The 27,539-nt window shown below is 35.9% G+C and overlaps 1 protein-coding gene across 2 annotated transcripts in view; it reads right to left on the bottom strand.

Moving 5' to 3' along the window:
* The window catches only part of LOC123551131 (baculoviral IAP repeat-containing protein 7-B-like), a 41,182-nt gene that overhangs the window by 11,895 nt on the left and 1,748 nt on the right, over window positions 1-27,539 (bottom strand). Inside the window, exons 1-6 of one of the 2 annotated variants that reach the window (XM_053540609.1) lie at window positions 11,055-11,197; window positions 7,638-8,831; window positions 7,012-7,163; window positions 4,094-4,145; window positions 1,343-1,489; window positions 459-634 (exon numbers count right to left, since the gene is read on the bottom strand). In XM_053540609.1, the coding sequence (XP_053396584.1) occupies window positions 459-634; window positions 1,343-1,489; window positions 4,094-4,145; window positions 7,012-7,163; window positions 7,638-8,172 (1,062 nt within the window). In that variant the 5' untranslated portion in view covers window positions 8,173-8,831; window positions 11,055-11,197. Of the gene's footprint in view, window positions 1-458; window positions 635-1,342; window positions 1,490-4,093; window positions 4,146-7,011; window positions 7,164-7,637; window positions 8,832-11,054; window positions 11,198-27,539 lie in introns of those variants that run through there. The other variant, XM_053540610.1, reaches the window with a different exon arrangement.

Here is a 27,539-nt window from a genome sequence, read left to right as displayed (position 1 = left end):
AACATGAACTCATGAACAGCATATCTCGTGGCTATACCACTCGTGAAAATAAAGCATCTGGTTTTCATTCGTAAAAATATTGCATCTGGTGTTCACTTGTGAAAGATCGTTCAATCTTACACTGAAACAAACAAATATCCTCTAAATTGTCTATGGTTTATAGTTAAGATGCTTTCATAAGTTTAACAATTTACCATAACACCCTCGTGCTTCATTATCTGAATCTAAATCGTGTTACATCACACAACAAACAACGAGAATGTCACAATGATTTAATAAGATTTAATTAATAATTTAAGTAGACGATCCTCCAAGAAAGAAGATTAATCTAGACGAAGTCCACTGCCTGTCTTTTAATTAAAATGTCAAATTATGTGTGGAGGATTTGTTCATGCAAAGTCTTAGTATATCACATTTTCCAGTAGATCTATATGGTATTGTATTTTTTAGAAAATCACCTGATTTTCATATGCAACGGCTGCTTGAATCACAGCGATATATTCATCACCCTTCTGTTGTCTCGCAAAAGGGCAGGCTGGGAACCAGCGACAATGCTCCGTCCACGGGTCATCATCCGGGTCCCAGCGCTGAAGTCCGCCGTCACAGGCAAAACAACGCACGCGATCTTCGCAACCTAAAATAAGCATCATTTTCGAGGTTAAATTTAGGACAGAATATAAGAATGTCGAGGTCAGCATTTTTTTAAAAATCTATTTAGTTCAATATGTTTTAATTTGTCATATAAAGCCGCGTTGTGCATTAAAATGTACATGTAGGCATACAGTTGACACTATTTCAAGCTACCTGCTGCAGCACAGCTGGCTGGAGTCTCCGTCAAGTTGGTTATAAATATCAAGGATATGCCTGCCTGTACGCAAACCCTAGGGACAGCGAGCTTTAGCTAGGTTTCTTACTCGTGCTGACCCGAGGGTGAGGAAAACTACTGTCCTGTATGACATGTTAAATAACTTCATTTGACTACCGTTGCAACGTGCATGTAGTTTATGACATTATAATTATGACGTCACAATGGGAGCGTGTAGCTCGTTTTTTTTAAGGAAACGGTAATTGTAAGTACTTCCGGGATTTCTTTTCTTTCCCCGCTGGCTAGGCAAACAATCCTCATCTTTCCCCCACAAGGTAGGCAAGAAAACACGTTCCCTTTTTTTCAGTTTTGTTAATGCTAAAGAGTTCATTTCAGAGCCTCTATCCGACTTCTAAATAACTTTTTTCAAGGCGAAGAGTAATAACAAACTCCACGGATGTACTGTACATGCTGTTCACTCTACAGAAAAATTTGGACTGTTTTGAAAATGCATTGCATTTAAATTAACACAAATACCTGTATAATACAATCCAGCGTCTGCTAATTGCTGTGGGGTCTGTATCATGTGTTGAGGCCAGGAACTGAACGATGACAAGCGTGACTGCAGTGTTTGATATTCAGGGTGCCGATAATTAGTTGTCGTAGGATCAAGCGTGTGCCGGGCTGCAAAATTAAAATGAAAGGTAGCGACAAATCAAACGAGAGGGCCATGAAGGCCCTGTATCGCTCACCTGACCTATTGACCTAAAGATCATCAGGATAGTTCCATTAAGATATGGTCATAAATGTGGCCGCTAAAGCGTTAACTTTTCGTTTGATTTGACCTGGTGACTGATTTCTGACCCCATATGACTCAGATTCGAAAAGATCATCAAAATTAACATTCTGGCTAAGTTTCATGAAGATACAGTCATAAATTTGGCCTCTAGAGTGTTAACAAGCTTTTCCTTTGAATTGACCTACTGACCTAGTTTTTTACCCCACATGACCCAGATTCGAACTTGACCTAAAGATCATCAGGATAATTTCATTAAGATATGGTCATAAATGTGGCCTCTAAAGCTTTAACTTTTCCTTTGATTTGACCTGGTGACCTAGTTTTTGACCCCATATGACTCAGATTCGAAAAAATCATCAAGATTAACATTCTGACTAAGTTTCCTAAAGATCCAGTCATAAATGTGGCCTCCAGAGTGTTAACAAGCTTTTCCTTTGATTTGACCCAGTGACCTAGTTTTCGACCCCACCTGACCCAGATTTCAATATGATCGATAGATCATCAAGATTAACATTCTGACCAAGTTTTATTAAGATATGGTCATAAATGTGGCCTCTAGAGTGTTAACTAGCTTTTCCTTTGATTTGACCTGGTGACCTAGTTTTTGACCCCAGATAAACCAATATCGAACTCGTGAAAGATTGTTTTAAGGGAAACATTCTGACCAAGTTTCATTAAGAATGACTTACATGACCCAGATTCAAACTGGAGCTTGAGATCATCATGAGTAAAATTCTGACCAAGTTTCATGAAGATATAGTCATAAATGTGGCCTCTACAGTGTTAACAAGCTTTTCCTTTGATTTGACCTGGTGACCTAGTTTTGACCCCAGATGACCCAATATCGAACTGATCCAAGATTTTATTGAGGGTAACATTTTGACCAAGTTTCATTAAAATTGGGCCAAAAGTGTGACCTCTAGGGTGTTAACAAGCTTTTCCTTTGATCTGACCTGGTGACCTAGTTTTTTAACTCCAGATGACCCAATATCAAACTCATCCAAGATTTTATTAAGGGTAACATTCTAACCAAGTTTCATTAAGATTGAGCCAAAATTGTGACCTCTAGAGTGTTAACAAGCGTTTCCTTTGATTTGACCTGGTGACCTAGTTTTTGACCCCAGACGACCCAATATCGAACTCGTCCAAGATTTTTATGAGGGTAACATTCTGACCAAGTTTCATTAAGATTAGGCCAAAATTGTGATTTCTAGAGTGTTAACAGTCAAATTGTTGACGACGGACGACGGACACAGGGTGATCACAAAAGCTCACCTTGAGCACTTCGTGCTCAGGTGAGCTAAAAACCAACACCTTTACAAAAGTAACATTTTATAAGACTTGTTAAACAAAATAATAAAAAATTATGATGCAGTATATTGTCCGTAAGTATTGACCTGGCACTCATGAATATTCCGTATATTTCCGTAAATTAATTTTCGATGTCCGAACCTAAACAGCGATATAACTATTGCATATTTCCCATTGATGTAATGTCACAAGTGCAGGTAGCTGTGTGGACAAAGCGTTTAGCTGTCAGTCTTAGGGTTGTGGGTTCGAGTCCTATGTCAGACCAAATCATCTTTTTTTTCAAAGTTATAAAAAACTTACCATTTAACTGATTCAACTTACGTACCGTCATTTTTTTATGGTTCATTTATTGAAAGTTATAAAAACGTTGTAGAAAAAGTCGGATAAAATTGTTTTAAATGTAACCCTATCTTTGATAAAAAGACAAATTGCTTGTCACCAGCGTTTTAAGAAAATAAATTTTACAAGAGAAGCAATTAAAATTCATGAAGTGTGGTACATAAAATAATGCAAGAATAAAAGAAGTATCGATAACATCACATTGAAGGAAAAAAACACGATCTAAGGTGATTTCGAACCCGTGGTAACGCGCTTGGAAGTCAGACACCTTACCACTCACTACCATGTCATCGGTTACCTTTATAGGTTACGTTAGGAATAATTTTAAAAGATATTTTCAGAATACAAATATTGCGTAAATAAACGAAAACGTCCGAAAATATTGGCGAAGATTAATGAGTGCCAGGTCAATACTTCCGAACAATACATTGTATGTTGTTGTTAGCAGTACATAAACTGCCCAACGAATGCATGCAATATTTGAACAAGAAAATACTTATTCAGTTATGTGGTGGGGTTAAAAACTTATCAAGAAAAGTCACGTGAAAATTAGAAAGCAAAATTTCACATAAACCTCAGTAGGTAGCTGAAGAATCACTAAAGTGGAAAAGAGTATAACTGAATAAAATGTCAGCTTAATTTCTTCAGCTGATTTATTTTCTGGATGTTGTGCAATGTAACTAATGAATGTAGCTTCCTATTGGGTTTTTAAGACACCGAGTCGTCTCCCTAGGAAATTATTTCATTTACAGTCGAGTCGGGAACTATGGTAGAAACATAGACCTTTAGCAAGACGACCATGGTATTACAGATATGCAAAATGTACAAGCAAGACATACCATTCCATTGCATTTGCCTGTTATACTCAGGATCTTCTGTCTGAAGTTGTCTCTGTAATATAGATATATATGTGATTTCATTACTAAATAGTTTCAATAAATTGTCCTCAATCAATAACTAGAAAATGCTTTTGTAAAAAAGCGCATGTCTCCCCCAATGTAAAGTCCTATAGGCAAGAAGTCAATAGGGGTCAGGAGCGAAAGTCAAAAAGACACTGATGGTTGGCTGCAATAGGGATCATCTACTTGGCATGTCCAGTCATCCCGCTAAATTTCAACACTCTTGGCCTAGTGGTTCTCAAGTCACTGTTCAGGCTCCTGTGACCTTGACCTTTGATCAAGTGACCTCAAAATAAATAGGGGTCATCTACTCTGCATGTCCAATCATCCCATTAAGTTTCAACATTGTAGGTCAAGTGGTTCTCAAGTTATTTCCAAATAATGATTTTACATGAACAGGCCACTGTGACCTTGACCTTTAATAGACTGACCCCAAAATCAATAGGGGTCATCTACTCTGCATGTTCAATCATCCTATGAAGTTTCAACATTCGGGGTCAAGTGGTTCTCAAGTCATTGATCGGAACTGGTTATCAATGTTCAGGCCCCTGTGACCTTGACCTTTAACGGAGTAACCCCAAAAACAATAGGGGTCATTTACTCTGCATGAACAATCATCCTATGAAGTTTCAACATTCTGGGTCGAGAGGTTCTCAAGTTATTGATTGGAAATGGTTTTCCATGTTCAGGCCCCTGTGGCCTTGACCTTTAACAGAGTGACCCTAAAATCGTTAGGGGTCATCTACTCTGCATGACCAATCATCCTATGAAGTTTCATCACTCTGGGTCAAGTGGTTCTCAAGTTACTGACCGGAAATGGTTTTCAATGTTCAGGCCCCTGTGACCTTGACCTCTCACAGAGTGACCCCAAAATCGTTAGGGGTCATTTACTCTGCATGACCAATCATCCTATTAAGTTTCAACATTCTGGGTCAAGTGGTTCTCAAGTTACTGATCGGAAATGGTTTTCAATGTTCAGGCCCCTGTGACCTTGACCTTTAATGGAGTGACCCAAAAACGATAGGGGTCATCTACTTTGCATGTACAATCATCCTATGAAGTTTCAACATTCTAGGTCAAGTGGTTCTCTAGTTATTGATCGGAAATGGTTTTCAATGTTTAGGCCCCTGTGACCTTGACCTTTGACGGAGTGACCCCAAAATCAATAGGGGTCATCTACTCTTTATGACCAATCATCCTATGAAGTTTCAACATTCTGGGTCAAGTGGTTCTCTAGTTATTGAACGGAAATGGTTTCCAATGTTCAGGCCCCTGTGACCTTGACCTTTGATGGAGTGACCCCAAAATCAATAGGGGTCATCTACTCTTTATGATCAATCATCCTATGAAGTTTCAACATTCTGGGTCAAGTGGTTCTGTAGTTATTGATCGGAAATGGTTTTCAATGTTCAGGCCCCTGTGACCTTGACCTTTGACGGAGTGACCCCAAAATCAATAGGGGTCATCTACTCTTCATGACCAATCATCCTATGAAGTTTCAACATTCTGAGTCAAGTGGTTCTGTAGTTATTGATCGGAAATGGTTTTCAATGTTCAGGCCCCTGTGACCTTGACCTTTGACGGAGTGACCCCAAAATCAATAAGGGTCATCTACTCTTCATGACCAATCATCCTATGAAGTTTCAACATTCTGAGTCAAGTGGTTCTGTAGTTATTGATCGGAAATGGTTTTCAATGTTCAGGCCCCTGTGACCTTGACCTTTGACGGAGTGACCCCAAAATCAATAGGGGTCATCTACTCTTCATGACCAATCATCCTATGAAGTTTCAACATTCTGAGTCAAGTGGTTCTGTAGTTATTGATCGGAAATGGTTTTCAATGTTCAGGCCCCTGTGACCTTGACCTTTGACAGAGTGACCCCAAAAACAATAGGGGTCGTCTACTCCAGCAGCCCTACAACCCTATGAAGTTTGAAGGTTCTAGGTCAAATGGTTCTCCAGTTATTGCTCGGAAATAACGGACGGACGGACGGAAGGACGGACGGACGGACGGACAGGGCAAAAACAATATGTCTCCTGGGGGAGACATAATTCCATGTAAATGCTTCAATATAAATTTATTGAAAAGTAAACCAAATAGCATTTATGAATTTTGGCGGCAGACTATAACTAAAATGTTTTCGGAATATAAACTATGCATGTTATCTCAATGATTATTTATATGTTAAATGTACATTTTTGTTCTAAAGTACACATGTGGAAGCCACACTTACACTTCCATGTCCAAAATATTGAAAACAGGTGGAACCAGCGACGTTCCGTAAGTCAGCCGGATAACGCCTCCAAACCCCTCCTTCTATACTCCAAGCGGAGTTCAAACCTACTACGTCTGTGTGTGTGTATGTTCGGGTTTAACGTCTTTTTCAACAATTTTTCAGTCATATAAACGACGGTGTCTACTTGTAGCAGTGAGCACAATGCCCAACTTTATAGTGCTGCCTCACTGGAATATCACGCCGTAGACACGTGACATGATACCCCAACCAGTAACATTATACTGACACCGGGGTGACCAGTCCTAGCACTACACTCTTAATGCGGAGTGCCAAGCGAGGAAGCTGCTAGTACCATTTTTACGTCTTTGGTATGACGCGGCCAGGGATCGAACCCATGACCTCCCGCACTCGAAGCGGACGCTCTACCACTAGGCTACCGAGATTGTGGGAAAAGCCGTAACTTGTTACTGAGTCGTCTTGGCAACACTTCAACTATGCGGGTACTTTCTGGGTGTTTGGATGTCTTTCAACTTAACCATAAAAGCCACTGTGTGTTAATATCAAGTTACCAGGATGTATTTTTACAATAAAAGTAACAATGAATTAAACTATATGTAGTACCTTTAATTCTGCCAGCTGTGCTGCTCCTAGATGCTGCTGTAGATAAGGACAATTCCCAGAATGCCTCACGTGCTCTTTCAAAGGCTCGTCTTCTTCGCAGAAGTCTTTCAGCCCGATGCCACATTGGTAACACCGCACAAGGTCTCCATCATCTATTTCATAAACATTTATTCACAAGGAGACATATAACAAAAAGTTGAATGATGATGATAATAACGATAACGATGATAACAAACTTATGATGATGATATCATAAAGATGATGATGATGAAGATGCTGATGTTATAAAAAATGAGGACGGTCAAATTCAGGTCTCGTAGTCAACATGATACCAATTCAGAAGTTTCGTCTAAGATTCCAGAGTGTAAGACAGTAAAGTGATTGCACTTTTTACAGAAATGTCTATTAATTAGATGCATTTTGCGAAAATAAAATATGTTACAGAATCTTTGTTTCTGCATATTTAAATGGTTGCAATGTTTAAGCATCATTGGATATATGCAAGTCTGATTTAGAATTATGAGGACTATCACAAAAGTTGATGACTATCACAAAAGTATAACCCTTATTTTTCAAATCGATTTTACAGATAGAACTACTGAAATGAGCGTTTTAGAACCACTTACTAGTAAAAAAGAATCCAGCCCCGGTCAATGAAGGCGGATCAGGTTTCCTGTGTGTCCACCTAGCGTATGTTCTTAGCCTATCACTGTATTCTACATAATCCGGATGTCTGGGCGGGGTAGAAATGGCAGAAATGTTTGTACGATCATTTCTCAGTTCTTCAACTTGTCTTCCATTTTCTTGTCTCCCATGGTGAACATGTTCAATGTTTTCATTCAAGCGGTAACCATTGTGCGATGCATGTTCGCGGTCACCGACACTTGACCTTGACGCTTGGTCAGTAGTGACCGGTATGGACAATCCACTTGAAAACGCAAATTCACTCCTATCAGTACCAGCTTGCTCTTGTGACACCTCCTGTGACAAATGGTCATTCATCAGGTATTCCTTTGTTGAACGCACAGGATATGGTTTCTTTCCGGTGTCTCTAACTATTCCAAGAAGGCACAGACAGGGAAACAAAACCTTTTTCGACGAATATAAGGATACTGGTTTTGATCCATTTTCCTCCTGGTCTGAATATACTTTCTGACACATGAGATAACAACAGTGCGCTCGAAATGTTTACTGTTTATATAGTATGCCCGGTTTTCCAACCAATTCTACAAAACTTGTTCAACCTGTTGCCACTTCAAATATCAATTTATGCATGCCCTACACTTCGTTTTAACTGTTATACAAATATAGCAAAAATAAACGAGTTTTTCAAGATTATTTCTCAAAATAATGTCATGCATACTAGTAGGTAACTTCGACCGGCGTTCAGATGTAATACATATTTATCTTAAATATCATAATTCCAACTTTTGAATTAATCGCAAGGTGTTTGAACACTTCAAAGTTAAATGGAATGCTCTTCAGGCTAGATTTGAAGAACTAATTTTCTTCAAGACAGACAGTTGTTTTGACATAAGTTTATATAAGCCTCCCCAAATTAGGACTGTGCTTACAAATTCGACATAGTTATCATACAATTCCACTGCGCCAAAATATATAAAGACATTGACCTTTACATCAAGTTGATTCCAATCAGTTTTCTTGTAATAATGTTTTTGAATTCCATTTCTTCAGCACAAGGTCAGATGTCATTGTATATCATATGGTTTGTAGCCATTATATATGTGCAAAGATCTTTGGAAATATGTAGAGGTATTGCTATCGTGGCACATGTTCTGACGACTGTAGTCTTTTATAATCTAGAAGGAAATACATCATGTATATAATTATATAATTTATGTATTGGTTATATAAATACGTTTGATGACTGTGTAAATCATGCATATACATCACAGTTGTAACTTTTAGAGAAAGAGCTTGATAGTCAGTTGCACGCAGAACTTTAATCGAAAAAGGTCATAACTTATATTAAATTCAAGTATGTTTGATTAATTATAAGAAGAAGTGTCGGAAGTTTAGGTTCAGCTCTGACATATCTTGCTTTCTGTGAACATGTGAATCACAAACGCATGCATGTAAATAGCAAGATTGGATGTATGAAAGCACAATGCAGTTTTTGCCCTAATTCTGTTCCATATCACTACCCGCCGTGATTTAACCGTTATTTCTCTTACTTGAAATTATTTACATCTGTAGTTACTAAATACTACACAGCTTTCGATTTAAATGCTTATTTAAAATATTCAAAATTAACCGATGATATTAAAAAGACTAGTGTTAAATTTCATTTAAATTTGAATAACTTCAAATAAGAGAAATAACGGTCAAATCACGACGGGTAGCAAACACCACGGCTATAGAATCTACTTCCTGTCGTAAGGTAGGCCTACCTGTAAACAAAACAAAAAAAAATCTTGTATCAAAGAAAAATCCCCTCCCCACAAGGACTTCATTTTTTGAGATCAATACACTGTTTTGCGCGAACTTAGTAGGAAAGCTCACACTATTCCTAAATCATTTCCCCCATGGTTACCCCCATCCTGTCAACTGTAAAATGTAAACATATATTAATAAAACACTGCGCGCGTTATCAATACTGTATTGGAAAATCCAATATTTGCTGCACAATAGATCTAAGAAGGATTATCTTTGAACACCCTTGGACTTATTGGACTCACCTGCCACATTATCAAAGTTTATTAATACTGATCGCTCTACAGTTCGATTACTAGGTCATGCGTGTTTACACGTTTTCAAACCAAGTTTCTACTTGCAAAATGACCTTTCTACTTTTTGATTATGTTTTGTTTTAGCTTGAGTTCACGTTTTTCTTATACAAGGCACTCTAAAATATGGAACCCTGAGTTAGGGTTACAAAATGCAATCCTTAATGTTTACAAACACGATGATCATGTTTACAAAAACGAACTGTAGTAGTATAATTAGTTTCACAAACTGGGTCATATATTACAAGTATTATTGGTGACTAACAGGCGCGTAGCTGTGGCTATTTTATAGTTAACAGTGGTTGTGTAGGGGACTTCAGAAATTGTTTGAAGAAAAAACAGTAAAGGAGAACCTTATTAATTCCTTACAAATTTCATACAAAATAAATTATTTTACTAAATCTGCACTTACTAAAATATGTAGCAAATCTGCAATGTTTATTGGATTTGTAAGACATACTTAGATTCATTAATTTGAAGTATCTGAATCTGCAAAATAAATGTTGCCTCGTGTAAAGTTTAATTTTTGATAAAATCTTTAAAGAAACCATTCAGACAGTATTCTTTTTTTAAACTTAGAAAATCTTCCAAAAAATGATTCTTATCTTATTGAAAAAGAATCCTTTTGAATGATCAAAATGCTTATTTTCAACAAGATATATCAAAGTATTTTACAACAACTTAGTTTTCATTCATCAGAGTTTAGACGAACTAGGTAACCATGGTAAACCTCTGGTATGCGAGAATAGTTTAATACCACAAAAATACACAATTGTTGAATGCAGATATAAGACTTTTTAACATTATAGTGTTTCTCTGGCAAACATAAAACAATGACTTTTTACTTGTGTATTATCCCTTTTAAGATTTTTAGAGTCATGGTTAATTAAAGAAAATTACGTTCACTTTCGCAATAGGTGTAGAATTTTTGAATGTTTAACTAGATTTCTATCTATGTATAATACTTTAAACAAAAGGTTGCGTACAAACTTCAATATGAAGTGTACGAAAAATATACGCTACATAATGTCAAAATATATACAATATTATATGATTTAGATGAGCATTTTAAACAGATTTTCACTACGCAGCTGCGTATCTGCGTAAAGGCAGGTACGCGCCTGGTCAACATAATATGTCGGTCGATAGAACAGACCTATCCTTTCTCTCTGTAGAAAGCATATTTAATCTAAAGCTATTTATAAGTACATAGTCATGCTCCAAAAATAGCAAACAACAGGAAGGAAACGAGGTCTGAAAATATTTGTTTGCATAATTATCATAAATAATATTTACCTGCATTTTCTTAACCATATCCCACAAAGCTATCAAGGCTGATTGGTGTCCTACACAGTAAACAAAGAGGCGCTCGACGGGGAAATTTCAAGTAAACAGAAGACATCTTTGCCGCGTTTGTTCATTCGGTAATGCTAACAAAACGGTACTGTTTCGGCTGCTTCTTTTTCACGATTACTTAAAACTACCATTGCCGCTAAAACAATTCGATGTAAGAAATAAAAAATCTGTTGTTAATAAAATATGGACAGGAGTTTGCGGATGCGCAATAATTAAATCACGAGTGCGTATCACGAGTGATTTTATTCTTCGCATCCGAACGACTGCTTATATTTTATCAACTGATAAAATTATTGGAACATATTTATTTTTTCGATTCTAACAACGCAAATAATTCGCATTTTAACGCTATTTCTAACCAGTACATTGTGCGCTCATTTTGCAAGTCAGTTAAACAGGAATAGCGTTAAAACCAGAAAGTTTTTGTGGGGAAATCGTAGTACCCGTAGCACTTTCAAATATACTCAGTTCCAAAAGAAAGTGTGCACTTTTTAGTTTTAAATATTTCAAAAAATTCCCCGACGTTTTTGTTTCATTTTTTCATACACTACCTCTCAGGTATAACTCAAAATCTAAAATGCTCACCAATTTGTTTACGAACTGATTTAAATTTTGGTACCAAACATTATAAGTTTTCATGAAAATAACCGAGAAAAAATAACAGAAAACTAAGTGCACACTTTCTTTTGGAACTGAGTGTAGGTTTCAAGTCATGTGCATGGTATTAACACAATATATTGAATAAAAAACTTACGCCCTGATTTATAATTTTTGTGTACCTTTCCACTTTCACTTTCGAGCTCAAAATGACGTAGCGCGATCACGTGATTGGGCACGCTGTAATTGTTCCTATGGTTTTAGCATTTTGGGAAGTATATATAAACTAGCAATGCCGGGTAATACCGGTCGACAATCGTCAGTTATCGACACCCTAACTGTAAGAGTTCATTAATGTTAATGTCACAGTCTTTAATAATTTCCTTTGACGTTTTTTTGACGTCACAAGTTCTTCCTAAATGTCTGTGAGTTGATGCGAAACGCATTAGCACTATCGTTTTATATCAAGATATTGTTCTTACTCACAGGACGTATCATTTAGAAGAGTTATTGCAAGTTGTAAGGTTGATAGTGTTGTCTCCCTTGAAATTGCTTTTGAAAATTTAGTTATTTTCGCGTTTACACAACAGATGGGAAAGATCTCCTTGACAACAATTATGGAGGAAAATAAAACCAAGATGCCAAGGAGACAGAAAAGAATGGGGTGTCGATATATGCAGACATAAAAACATTGTGTCGGCAGTTTCATAGCCTAGATTGTTTCCCTAACCTGTCGATTTATATCTTTTATGCTTCTTTAAAAACAGAATGGATCTTTATCATATACATACATAAATTCTGCAAAAAAATCGACAAGTAAATATGATCAGGCAGGAAAAAATCCGTATTGTACCTTTTGTATGGTATGCTGCCGGACTACTTTAATTAACATGCATGACCTGACACAGATCTAACATTGAAGATTCCATTCAGTAACAAAACAGGTGGAGGCATATAATAAAATGGTCATTATAACAGTAGCTAGATCTGGGATTTTGTAGTTGGCTCTCGTTAAGTTTGCAAGGTCAGATCACTCTCGGCGTTTGCGCGCCTCGTGAGATCCTGTCTGGCAAATATCCACTCGAGCTCTCGAATACAGCATCTCTTATCGAGCTACTGTTATAAAACTCCTATTTTATTGAGACTTTAGAGCTTCCTTTATACGAAATACGAAACGTAAGTGCCATTGAGCGCTCGACCTAGTTTCTTTTTCTTAGAAAAAGTGCCAGGGATTTTGTTTGTCTGTCTGTTTAATAATGTGTCTGTTCGTTTGTCAGTGTAATTATCTGAAAAACATATTCGGTCGCCAACATTATCATATCTAGACTCTGATATAAACTATTGCTATTACTAATCAAAGCGTTGTAAATACTGGAGGACGGATTGTCTTGAAATGTATTGATTCTGTCAGGTCTGAGATCAGCAATGTCCCTTTTCTGTTGGGACTGTTAAACTAGTAAATGTCTTTTTCGTTTGTTTTTACAACAGTGTAACCATTTCCTTGCCAAATTTCTATGTTCATTGTGAATTTAGTGACTAAATATGAACAATGCAGACTATCATTATCAGATTGCACAGATGTGCATGTAGAGACATACACACAATTACAAAACAATCATACATTTGTAATAACTATTGGGCAAATATACATCAAACTATAATAACATAGGGAACAGAACTGAAACACATTTTAAGGTCACTTATTATAGCAGGGACGATCAGACTTTTAAGGAATACACACATAACTGATAACCGTGTTAAAAATTAAAATAGACTGTAATAGCCAGATCATTTGAGCATGGAATATTTTGATTTTGCTCTAGAATAGTAATAACTTTTACAGATTTACCGAGAGCTAAGTAATATTGTATTCGGCAAATAATAGATTCCTTTCTCAATAAATGTCCAAGTATCATAAATCATCGGAAAAGTCTTTTACTTCTTTTGATTATCAAAAGCATCTATCAAAGTTCTGTTGTTCTATTTCACTTCTTTGCCGTGATTAAAAATAACAAATATCCGAGTTTTTACTTCCCCTAAATTCTGAACTTTTTAGTACAGCTAATTTATTTGTGAATGCCATTGATGTAAAATCTTCAATGAAAAATCTGTCATCCAGCGATAAGAATGCCTAGTATATAAAGCATGCTAAGTATACTGGTCAGCGGGCACATCGTCTGCTCGAGTTTATTTACACTACACTAATCCTCTGCTATGTACTGCCATTTGAGAACTATTTTCTTTCGGCGGAGTGTGAAATCTATGATGGTTATCAAAAGACCGATTAAGCCGAAATTCGTTCTATATGTATTATCTAGTTATCTTACAGCTCGCAAATTATTTATGAACAGAATAATCAAATTCGGTTAGTTTACCCTGTGTTACTTAGCTTAACTTTTATATGACGTCACATCATTATGACGTCATACCGTATGGCGTCACCGCTGGATCATAATTGAGCTAACTGAATCGTTCTTAGAGATCAAAACGTGTTTCACGTTCCTACACTTAGATCAGAATGACTTTTTATCATAATTATGTTTTTGAAATTTTGTTTGCAACCGTTTGGCCCAGAAATATTTCGTATGTAATGGAAAAGAAGTAGAATCTCTTATGTCATAATCGTACGGGGTGAAATGTATCAGCCAACCATATTTTATCGTAGATTCGTGTACATAGGCGATTTCGCTATATGTATGTTTATATAGCAATTGATGCGGATCATTTTAGAATTTGCACTAAAAACCGTACAGTATCAGAGTACAATAATTAAGGAAATTGTATGAAATAGCATTAACTTATTTCGTTTTCTATGTAGGAAGTTTTTTCCCCTAATTTATACAACTGCCAAAAATGTCTATGTTATTTATTAACTTGAAATTTCGAGTTTCTACCTCGAAACTTCAAGTTATTAAGTCAAAGTTTCGAGTTAATTATCACGCAATTTCAAGTTACTAAGTCGAAATTTCGAGTTAATATCTCGAAATTTCGAGTTAAGTATCTTGAAATTTCGGGTTACTAACTGTTTATTGTTTACGTTGATGTATAGGTCCTGGCCAAGATTAGGTACCTGGTGTATCTATTTGGTAGCCCTACAGGGTCATATGGCAGCGTTTGCTCATAGAATATATCACTATTTAAACCATGTTTTTTTATTTATTGATTTTTTTTGGTGTAACGTCGCACTGACACAAGCGACGTTGGAGGAAGACCTCAGGTGCCTAAACCATGCTTAAGTCTGGAAGGTTTTCAACCTAGTTTGAGCCCATATGTCAATGAAATATAGACACACCTAAATGAAAGTGTAGTTATGATTCTAACCAAGATTGGGTACCTGGACAGATCTAGAATTTGAGGGGAGGTCATAGAAAGTGATAGGGTAGTATTCAAGTTTTCAATATTACACTATTTTGACCACATCTGGAAGGTTTTCGAACTAGTTAGAGCCCCTAATGCATGAACATACTATACATGTAAATAAGAGTATATATCCGAGATATAGTTAGAAATCTGGAGTAGCTCTATAGGCTATGGTAGGTCATACATTGATGTATGGTAGTATAATTATGTTCAAGTCCCTACATGTTCGATACAATATATGTCTGTGTATATTAATGATTCCACTCTGAAGAGTCAAAAGTCGTCCATTACGTTTTTGGCCTTTGACAGACGGACAGACGTTCAAATTTTGCGGATAAAAGGGCAAGATTGTAACTCAGATTTCGAGTTAATAAGTCGAAATTTCTGGTAGTAACTTGAAAACTCGACTTACGTAATTCGAAAATTCGACTTTCGTATCTCGAAATTTCGACTTATTAACTCGAAATTTAGGCGCATCGAAAAAGCATACATTAAAAAAATATTGAGGCGGATCGAAAGTGCATGTACTTCAAAATATATTTAGGCGCATCGCAAGTGCATGTATTTCAAAGATGTTAAGGCGGATCGCAAGTGCATGCATTCCAAAGCTATTGAAGCGGACCGCACGTGCATGCATTCCAAAGATATTGAAGCAGCGGGTCACACGTGCATGCATTTCAAAGATACTGACGCGTATTGCAAGTGTATGTATTCAAACGAAATGTAGGCGAATCTCAAGTGCATGCATTCAACTATATTGTGACGCATCACAAGAGCTTGTTTTCCAAAGAAATTGAGGCAGATCGAAAGTGCGTGTATTTCAAAGATATTTACGCACATCGCAAGTGCATGCATTCTAAAGATAATGGAGCGGATCGCATGTACATGCATTCTGAAGATATTGAGTGGATTTTCTAGAAATAATTAGGCGGTTTGCAAGAGCAGGCATTCCAAAAATATTAAGGCGGATCCCAAGTGCATGCAATCAAAAGATGTAATGGCGGATTTCAAGTGCATGCATTCCAAAGATATTGAGGCGGGTTGTACGTGCATGCATTTCAAAGATATTAACGCGCATCGCAAGAGTATCGACTCAAACGAAATTTAGGTGGATCGCATGTGCATGAATTACAAAGATTTTGAGGTGGATCACAAAACCACGCTGTCAAAAGAAGTTAAGGCGGATTGCAAGTGTATGCATTCCAAAGATATTGAAGCGAACTGCTAGTGTATACATTCCAAAGATACTGGGGGCGGATTGGAAGTATATGACTTCCAAAGATATTTAGATGGGTCGCAAGTGCACGCATTTCAATACAATTGTAGCGGATCGCAAGTGCCTGTATTTAAAAGAAATAAAGTTGAATAGCAAGTTCATGAGTTCCAAAGATATTGAAGCGGATCGCGTGAATTCAAGCGAAATTTAGGGGAATCACAGGTGAAGGAATTCCAAAGATATTTATGCAGATCGCATGTGCATGCTTCCATACATATCAGCGGGTCGCAAGTGCATGGATTCCAAAAATGTTGAAGCGGATCACAAGTACATGCATTCAAAAAATATTAAGGTAAGTCGACAGTGGATGCATTCCAAAGATATTTAAGTTGATCGCAAGTGTATGTCTCTAGAGTGTTAACAACGTTTTTCTATTACTTTAACTAGTGGCCTAGTTAATACCCCAGATAACCCAGCTTTGAACATGACCTTAATTTCACAGAGACAAATTCTGACAAAGTTTTATGATGATAAAATAGAAAATATGGCCACAAGAGTTTTAACAAGGTTTTTCTATGAGTTGACCAAGGAACCTAGTTTACTTTACTTATGTGTAATGGAAACAAACATCCTGACAAACGTTGATCAAGTAGGAGATACGGCGTCTAGACTGTTAATAAAATTTTTCTATGATTTGACTTAGTAACCTAGTTTAAGACCTCTGGATATCTAGTTTTAGCTTGACCTACAGTTCATAGAGACAAACACTCCAACAACATTTTAGGAATCAAATCAAATGGAAAATGTGGCCTCTAGAGTGTTAACAAGGGTTTTCTATAATCTCACTACTAATCTAGTTTTTTACTTCAACTAACCCAGTCTCAAACCTGCATAGATTTCATAAAGACAAACATTCCTACAAAGTTTTATGAAGATAAACTAAACAAAAATGTGGCCTTTAGAGCGTTAACAAGGTATTCCCATTAATTGACCTAGTGACCTAGTTTTGACCCCATATGATCTAGTAACAATCTAGTCCAAGCTTTTATTAAGGGTTACACTATGACTTAGTGTCATTAAAGTGATCTAGAGTGTTAACAGTCACACTATTGACAACGTACGGCGCACGATGCACAACGCACGTCACACGACGACGGACGGTGGACATAGGGTGATCACAATAGCACATCTTAAGCACTTTGTACTCAGGTGAGCTACAAACATCAGTCTATAGCGGTATTGTTGGTATATCTCAACGACAATTTAAACCAACTTGAAGTAAAACACTGAAATCTTGATTTTATAAGAATTATTACAAAGTAAACACTCAAATAGCAGGATAATGAAATAAATTCCTTTAACACAACTTATGACTTTCAATGCATGTAAAATCCACTGATTATATAAATCAGTTTGATATGCAAGCAATGCTTATAAGGAGCTTGTTCGCTATGTGTCTAAATCAAACTAAATTAATATTAATGTTTTCATTATCGAAAGTTAATTATTGAAGAAATCAACCTATATGTGCATTTAGCTGTAAAGAACAGATATTAATATTCGGTGCTCCTAGATCCGTAAATTGTGTGTCATTATTTTGGATGCAGATTTGAATGTAGCGGCAAATTTTACATTTTAGATGTTGATAAAGCGACATGTCTTAATGATTACTTCGTATCTATTTCGAGTATTGATGATAGAAATGTAAACCTTCCAGAAGTGCGAAAAAGAACAGAAAATTCATTATCCAATATAAATTTTACAGAAAACGATATCATAGTTGTAATATCTAATCTTGAGGTTAATAAAGCAGTAGGTTTAGATTTAATTAGTCATAAAGTTTTGAAAAATACTAAATATTCGATAGCCAAACCTTTATGTTTACTCTTTAATGGGTCTTTAAATGAAGGCATTATTCCTAAAATTTGGAAAAAAGCCATGGTAATGCCACTCTTTAAGAAAGGCGATATTCATTCGGTTAGCAATTATAGACCTATCTCTCTCTTTAGTTGTGTTGGTAAACTGACGGAAGAAACGGTGTATAAATACTTATACAATTATCTCCACGAAAGTAAACTTCTTTATTCGTATCGGTCATTGAAAGGTCATTCAACAGTTATCAATCGATATATTTCATCGAGTTACTCAATTATTAGACTCAAAAGGGATACTTGCATATTTCTAAGGCATTCGACCGTGTCTGGCACAAAGGTTTATTACTCAAATTACAAGAAAAGGAATCATCGGTAATGTTTTTAACTGGATAGAAAATTATTTATCAAATCGTTGTCAGAATGTCTTTGTAGGGGCGTCTCAATAAGATTTCAAGACAGGGGTCAATGTTAGGTCCTTTGTTATTTCTCATCTATGTAAATGATATTGTTGACAATTTATTATTTCCCGTCTATTTGCTGACGATACTTCTTTGGCATATACAACAGCAAATATTGCAGATTTAGAAGGTATTTTAAACCATGACCTGTTAAGTGTGTCTCAATGGGCTCATCAGTGGCTTGTAGATTTCAATCCTAATAAAACAGAGGGAATTATTTTTTCGAACGCAATGCCACATAATATTAATCTTACTTTTGAAAAACTACAAAACGAAACAGCAAGAATTGTAACTGGAACAACGCGATCAGTATCATTAGAAAATCTCTATAAGGAAATAGGATGGATATATTTGTCCGAAAGACGGGTACTGTAAATCAATTTATATTCGCGTGATCTTTATTTCGCGAATTCCCGCACCCTGAATTATTTCGCGGATTTATGAATTCGCGAGGGGAGGGTCAGAAATTTAAATTCGCGAAGGTTCTTATCTTATATTAGTAAAATTCCAATTCCAGAAGTCGTGATTACATTAATGTCCATTATTCCGTACCGTAACACGCCAGAGACTCGTTATATATATGCATGGTCCGTAACGGCTATTTCGTATTTGCTTTTGTTCGACTGAAATTGAGAGCGAGCCGTTTAATCCTTTATTCAATTTACGGGCGATTATTCTTATTACATTTAATAGCTGATAAAATGTTCAAAGTTTGTTACAGTCATTTCATAAAAAATTGTACGGTACAAAGTATATAATACAGCTCGTTTAAATGGGTCAGCCGTGTTGATGTACTTATAAAATAGACTTGCCCGGTTTATATGTTGGTCAGGGCTACGGATATGTATTGTATTTTGCCATCGGTATTTTATTTTTAGCTCGACTAGTCGGAGAATATGGGAGCTATCCTACTCGCCCCGGTGTCGGCGTTAGCATGAGCGTCACACAAATGTTTGCGTACCACACCAAATATTTTCAAAGTCCATTGAGATATTGCTTTCATATTTAACATACTTGTTTACCCCATTCTGTAAACAGGAGCAAACAACTCTATCAAGCATTTTGACTGAATTATGGCCCCTTTTCGACTTAGAATATGCTTATTGGAATGTTAAAGTTTGCGTACCACCTCAAATATTTTAAAAGTCCACTGAGATATTGCTTTCATATTTTGCATAGTTGTTTACAATCATGACCTCAGTCTGTAAACAAGAGCAGACAACTTTATCAAGCATTTTGACGGAATTATGGCCCCTTTTCGTCTTAGAATATGTTTATAGGATTGTTAAAATTTTACTAATAGCTTATATTATACTATCAAGCACTGAGAATAGTCGAGCGCGCTGTCAACTGACAGCTCTTGTTTTAAAAATGTTTTTAGAAATAAAATGACATGTATAGTATAAATAACAGATATATGAATTAAAGTAAGCTATGCTTACCCGTCTCTTGTAATTCTGTTAAGAATGGCATATGTATTTTAATAAGATTTTATTATGTTTTATTTTGACATACATATGATGAGACGTAAATAAACTACTGAATTGAATTGAATTGAATCGGTATTTCTATAAGATGCTTCTTCCCCTTCCGTTTGGATCCGTCCATGTTTACAAACACGTTTGTTTATTTAATGGACTGTACAATGGCGTGACACATTGTTGCTAATCCCAATTGTTATCTAAACAATCTCTATTGTTATCTAAACAGTATGTGTAAAAAATCACGCGCTCTGTTTGTTTGACACATACAAAGTGCACCAAGGAGATGCTTTCCGTAACCTGTTAAAAACAAAAGTTATTATTATTATTATTATTATTATTATTATACCAGATTTAGGTAGCGCCCTTTTCATGATAAACACATTCAAAGGCGCTTTACATATAGCAATCGCAGCCACACAGGGCGCGAAATTCATCCTCTACTAGTACAGACACAGAGCGATCTGATGAGATAACGCCCCCCAGAACAGACAGAGAGAAATCCTTTTAGATACAAGCCGTCCGGCTAACTTACCCTAGCTCTTTGCGAATAGACAGTCTGGTTCTTTAACGTGCCCGGTGTATAGCACCGATACACGCGAAGCCGTCTTTCCTGGAAAGAACCAGTACAGGCCTCTTGGAGAGCATCTCAGAAATGTCCACTGCCTTGACCAGGATATTATGTTATATATATATCCCTGCCAGCTGCATGTGAATCCAACCTCTAGACCTTAGCGTTAATTCTGTCTTTAAGCAGTATATTCTATATGAAATGTATTTTCGATGATTTTTATTATATTTTTTTCATAACATATTGAAATTAATTGAAGTTTTTATAATAAACATCGTGTACAGGCGGCTAGTATTCATTGCTGAAATTGACCATATTTCGGACATTTTCTTTCGGATATGTCTGTATGTTATGGAAGGAAATCTACGCGGATTTATGAATTCGCGATGCACAGAAATTAATATTAATGTATAAAGTTAAACATAACATGGTTCCAGAATACCTAAGTAGTTTATTTCCTAATATAGTCGATACAATAACCCCTATAACTTAAGAAATAATGAAGACTATGAGATCTTACGAAGACGTACCGAAATATTTTCTAGTTCATTTATTCCATCTTCTATTTCATTGTGGAATGAACTACCCATTGAAACAAGACAACTAGAAAGCCTATCAGCTTTCAAAATGTTATTTCTGATCACATGGTTTAAAGCGCCAGACGTACCGGAGATATATATATTCCTTTGGCGAACGAAATTTTAAGTATTCAATTTGTCACTCTCGACTAAGAAATAAATGCAGCAACTTATGTTTTGATCTTTTTACTAATCATTTAGCCCTGATTTTAGTTGTAGTTGTGGATATTATATTGAAGATTGTGAGCACTATCTTTTTCAGTGTCCTAACTTTATAAATCAAAGAATAGTTATGTTTCAGTCAACCAAGGACTACCACCCTTTAAGCACAGAAACTTTACTTTTTGGGAACTCTTCTTTATCAGCAAACGATAATATTAATATTTTTAGAAATGTTCAAAAATTTATTAACGATACAGAGCGTTTTGAGAATTGAAATACTACAGTGACTTTTGTGTCCAAATTTAGATTCAGTTCTGCAACAACATGACCAACAATAAAAATCTACAAAGCAATTACTAAAATATATCAGTATCACGCGAAATATAAAGAATATGTTGTACTTGATCTAACTAGATTTTGTCTTACTGTCTTTTCTTTCCTCTTTTTCTCTTCTTTTCAATTCAATATATATATATATATTTTTTGATTTTTGCATAGCTTTATGAATAACACATTTTGTAGCCGAATCTCATGTAAGTGAAATTTGTTAAGGGGAGGGTATGTAATAATGTTGACAAAACTTGTTAATACCCTTTTGCATATACCGTTTTTAAGTTTTATATTTAAGATATGCAATAAAATATGTTTAAACCAAACCAATGTAGCGGTGTGTTTTCTGCAGAAAAAACGACAATGAATAGTCTTTAATATGCATTTTCTCTTAAAACATTGTGTTTGTCAGACATTTTGCTTTCAACGGTTTCGCACCCTTTGGGTTGACTAACATGTAAACGTGAAACGGTGCTCACTGTCATCTTTATTCACATATTCTTGTCGCATTACAGAACAAAGCACAAGAGCTGAAGCACAAATGGAAATCATCAAGTATCCGGCACATATTTCAAAATTATGAAAACTGGCCCCCTCCATCTCTGCTTATACCTATTTTACCCTTGCAATATGCTGCAAAAATGGTTCTGGCTTCCCCAATGATTTTTAGGTCATTTTATTTTATTTGGTAGAGAATTGGCGCTATCTGATTTTACTTCGCAAACCAAATGCACGTCAACTCGAAATGGTGTAGAAAAGGGACATTATTTTAGTAAATGTGACTATTTTCAGAGCTACTAGTAAATGCCATTTTAATTCAGATGGCAGTTTTCTTATGGTTTCAGTTTTGTTATTGCACTACTAGTATTTACATATTTTTCTGTACATTGTTGCAACAATGAACATAATTTGTATAGAAATACAAATTCTAAAAGCTCTAAAACCAAAATAAAGCTACGACGAAGTAAACTTGGCACGCTAGTTGCAAAATTCGAATCAGGTCCGCCAATGGTGACCTATTAAAGTCGCGAAAAATATTTTCAGACTGTGGGTGAGCCTAAATTACTTTTTACAGGACCTCAAAAACTGCATATTAACGTTTTCACGTCGTATGTAGTACAAACATATAAGACGACTGGACTAGAACTCCTTCGTTATTTGATATGAGTTATAACAGTTTTCCATTCAACACTTATTAATTGAGCCGCACCTTTAGAAAACCAACAAAATGCGTTTGCGACCAGCATGATCCAGTCCATCCTGCGCATCCGCACAGTCTGGTTATGATCCATGCTGTTCGCTTTAAAAGCCTACGGCAATTAGAGAAACCATTAGCGAACATCATGGATCCAGACCAGACTGCGCGGATTCGCAGGCTGGTCTGGATCCATGCTGGTCTCAAACGCATTATGTTGGTTTTCTCATTACGCGGCTCTTATAAGGGATTATAAGAAATTGATCGAAACATTTACACTAAATTATATAAAATATCCGTGCAAGTGAAAAAGCCAGCTGCATCTAGCATACATAAAAAGGTCACGCAACATCAATCGCTCGACAAATATGTGTTTATACAGCCACAAAAGAGCCGAATTATCACCATAAAACATAAAATGCATGTATATATACGTAATCTTCTTACTTACTTTAACCTGACTCCGTTCAAGAACATTTAAGTAAGTATTCCAAAAACAGTAACTAGATATATGTTTCGATTCATGGCCGTACACCTCATGATGTTAATAATGGAAATCAATAGGACAACAGAAGGTTGTCTACAAGACATATATTACACTATAGTTTCGTGCTAACTGTGTTCGCGTGCCAGGGATAGATATTCTGTCATTCCGTCGTGCAAAATCTCGTCTAAAGTAGCTTGCACATAGTATTAGTAATATTATATGGTCATAAACTATAAATACACCAGTTTGATCGTGAAAGGTCAAAAAATGTTTAATAAAAATATCGGTAACGCTCGGTTTTTCATTCTACACTGCCCCACAGGTTGGGAAAACCCTGTCTTGCATGAACCTATAAGCCGTGAGCTAGGTTTTCCTGGCAAGTCATACGTTTCATTTTTTTTAAAGCTCTTTTAATAAGTCAGGTTTGAACAGGCATTCGAGAAACGCTTTTTTTAAAAAAGAGCAAAACTTTAAGGCATTGGTACTATTTAGGCTGGCAAAACGTTTTAGTGTTTTGAACAGACATAGGTATGTAGACTATGAAAAGGTATAATAATAATATCCCGCTGGATTCATTAAAAATTTACCCGCCCCACAAAAATGTCAAAATTGAGAGATAAAGAATAAACTAATAATTTCGACCTTGCTCAATGTTTCTCTTTCGTTTTCATTCATTCACTTATATATATTTTTAAAACATTTCCGACGAGCTACTGGCCTTACTGTAACTATACTGTAACTATTAACCCTAGACTGCTTTTGTTGGGTTTAAATTTATTCCGAAACATTTTTATGTGTCTACTTTTCCAATTGCTTCTGGGTAGAACCACCGGATCTCAATATGAATTCTATAGCCCCGTGGGATGTAGGCTTCGAACCTACACAAGTGATTCGAAGTAAGCGACCCTATCCATCTATGTTTTAGACAAAATATCGAAACGAAAGCTGGCCGTACGTTTTACGTTTCTCGAATGCCTGTTCAAACCTGACTTATTGAAAGAGCTTTAAAAAAGAAACGTATGGCTTGCTAGGAAAACCTAATACAAATGTTGTCAAAGCATCACTGCTTTAATAAATACTGAAAATCCTCTGGTCACCGCCAATGACCACTCTCAGTCCAGTTGAAAACGATTCAAAATTAATACGTGTGGTTAAACTTGGAATAAAATAATGCGAACGTTATCAAAACGTTTTAGTTTTAAAGGTTGTCTCCTGCATGCTCCCCAATGATAACGTTGTTCATACGTTTGTCTGGGACACCATTTATACATTAACGTTTCGAACATGTTTCAATACGTTTTCGAAATGTTTTAAAGACAGGCATATCAAAACCCTTTCAAAAAAACCCAAGACATTTGTTAAAGTTGTTATATAGCACACCAGAAATGCATACTTGAAGGTACTGGTTCACATGTACGATACGAATTACTGCGTAGAAATACCAGTTATTCATAAATACGCTATCATTATTTTGTTTTAATGTGATGTTCTGCGATGTCTTTTTATATAAATAAATATTATAAGAGATATTTGTCAAGAATACACCATAAAAGGAAGTAACAATATTATGACAAATCATGAAAACATGTAACAAAACAAATTTTCAACAGTTTTCCGTATTTTTTGAGATATGCTCCTCAGCAAATTAATCGTGGATCCTACCTTGGTTTAATCTATCCGACCGAGTTTTGAGTAACTGTTGAGCATACAGAACCATCTATTGAGACAACGGTGAAAAATACCCATTAAACGTATTGTAAAAGTTTCATTAAATTTTCAAAACGTTTTCCTTACATAACCTGTTCAAAACATAATATCATATACAATATTTAAATGAAATGTGATATGTTTAATTATCAGTGTTAATCAATATAAGTAACGGTGAGAATGTGTAAACCGGATATTGCATAAAGTGATAAGGTATTTTCCAAAAACGTGACTGATTAAGATTTACAATATCTGGTTATAAAACGTAATGCTCTTTTCCTCTGTAGTAGTATAATTCCATAGTGAATCGGGGTTTTACTAACCTCGGAAAATATCACATCACTAAATGGCAGTATCCGGTGTACGCATCTTCGCCGTGAATATGGTATCTGTCAAAATCAAAATGCTTGGCAGATTTAAATAATTAGGACAAATAGTTCATGTATACCGTACATAATATTTTGAATTGAATCCATATTAAGAAAAACGGTTAAATAAAATTAGTGTACGAATTACTACCTTGATTGGTTTCTTTAATTGTCCAATATACCAATGAATCAATAGAAACCATTGCGCAGTTTAAAATAAAAACCGTCTCATTTTCAGAAAAAAATATCTAGGTCAATTCTTCAGGAGTAAATTCCAGTTCTCCTTTTAATTTTAGACGCAGGAATTCCCTATATGTCAATAGAAATAAGAGATTCCACTGATTTCATTTGCCTTTTTATGTATGTTTGGTAAAGTCACATGACGATGACGTGGTCCTTGTAGGGTTATTCCTTGGGTATATTTTCAGAAAAAAAAGACAGCACCTGCACCTATTTATATATTGGAATATTATGCAAACAAAATTTTGAAATCCTACGATATGGTGATTTATAGCCCAAACAATTGCACAATTCGCCCTTTTTCCGGAGAAATCGAAACTAACCGATCGACACAAGTGTTCATACATTTTCAGATATTTTTTATTTAAAAGCACGATAAATAAAAACGTTCAGTATTCTCTGATTAGATTAAAAAAAAGAAAGAAGAAGTTTGACTCAAACTGCGGGGAGACGGAACAATTTCCTCATGTAACACTCCGTTGGGGACTCTGGGGATGAGAGAGATTAATTTCCCTTCAGCGGGGTGGCGTTTGTCCGGGCGACATTCGGCAGGGCGACGTTCAGCGAGGCGACATAATGACGTTTGTTGTTTCGTCGCTGCGACAGAACAAAATAACAGAATGGCACAAATCAGGCTCCATACATATTCGATTTTTCACTCATCACAACTGAATGGAGGTTCATGAATGTATTCCGCATGATAACATCAAGGGAATAAGGGTTATGATCAAATTATACACCTTTTCACTAAGACTATATTTAGAGCGAACTCACAAAGTAAAATACAGCGCAATGTTCAGTTACGCTGTATACAGTGGACTGAAATTGATAAACTATAACAAGAAAATGTTTTGCTGCGATTAAATCCGTCATCTCTGAAAATGAACAAACATAATTATGATGTTTTCTGTTGATTGCCACAACAAATTTAAATGCCAACTCTACTGTTTTTAATTTTGCCTTAATAAAGTTGCTTGTGTCCAAGATTACATCTTTTTGGATATCGTGCAAATTGGGTTTTGCCTTTTCCGAAGTTGTTTGTGGTACTTCTTCTTTCTGTTTAAAACCATTCAATGTATTTGGGTATAGCACTATCCCGAAAACATGCAGAACCAAACGTTTATAGAATTTTTCACAATTAGTTGTTTTGTCTCGTTTAAGGGCCACAAAACAGGCTAGTTTGATCATTAGAATGTTAAAAACGGCAGGAAACGACGCAATTCAAACTTCAAAACATGGGCATGACCATTTTATAACTTCAATAACTTCGAGAATTCGAAATCTACAACCCTGAAACGTAAAACCGAGTGTGACGTAGACATAGAACTGACGTACATATCCATAGAGTTCAAAGTACCACAGAAACCCACTTATCTAATAAAAAAAAAAACAAGCGAACACGCGACGATTTCAGAAAATATCCGCCATTTTGTAAGTTTGCAACCATTTCGCTCGCTTGAACCAAGTGTGCAACCACTTCACGTCCTGCCCCTTGACATGTACAGCAATGTATTTGTTGCTTTAAGTTCTAACTGAGTAATTATACTGTACAATTTCACATTATAAGATTCTTTCACCGGTTGTAGGTGCAGATGGGAATTTCCGGCATCTAGGGTAACTGTTTAGGCGGTTACGAGGCTGCGCCAATCGGGAAATATATCTTGATCTTGTAAACAATAAAACAAACAGATATCCTCAATATGAATAAAGCACCGCCTAGCATAGGGATTTATCTTTTATATATCCACTTACAAAGAAATATTCAACACTCAAAAGAAAATGTCATAATACCTCTTACAGC

The sequence above is a fragment of the Mercenaria mercenaria genome, chromosome 4, assembly GCF_021730395.1.
Source record: "Mercenaria mercenaria strain notata chromosome 4, MADL_Memer_1, whole genome shotgun sequence".
In the NCBI taxonomy this organism is placed as follows: Eukaryota; Metazoa; Mollusca; class Bivalvia; order Venerida; family Veneridae; genus Mercenaria; species Mercenaria mercenaria.
Note: the sequence above shows the minus strand (reverse complement) of the source record. Positions and strands in the feature narration are given on the sequence as shown.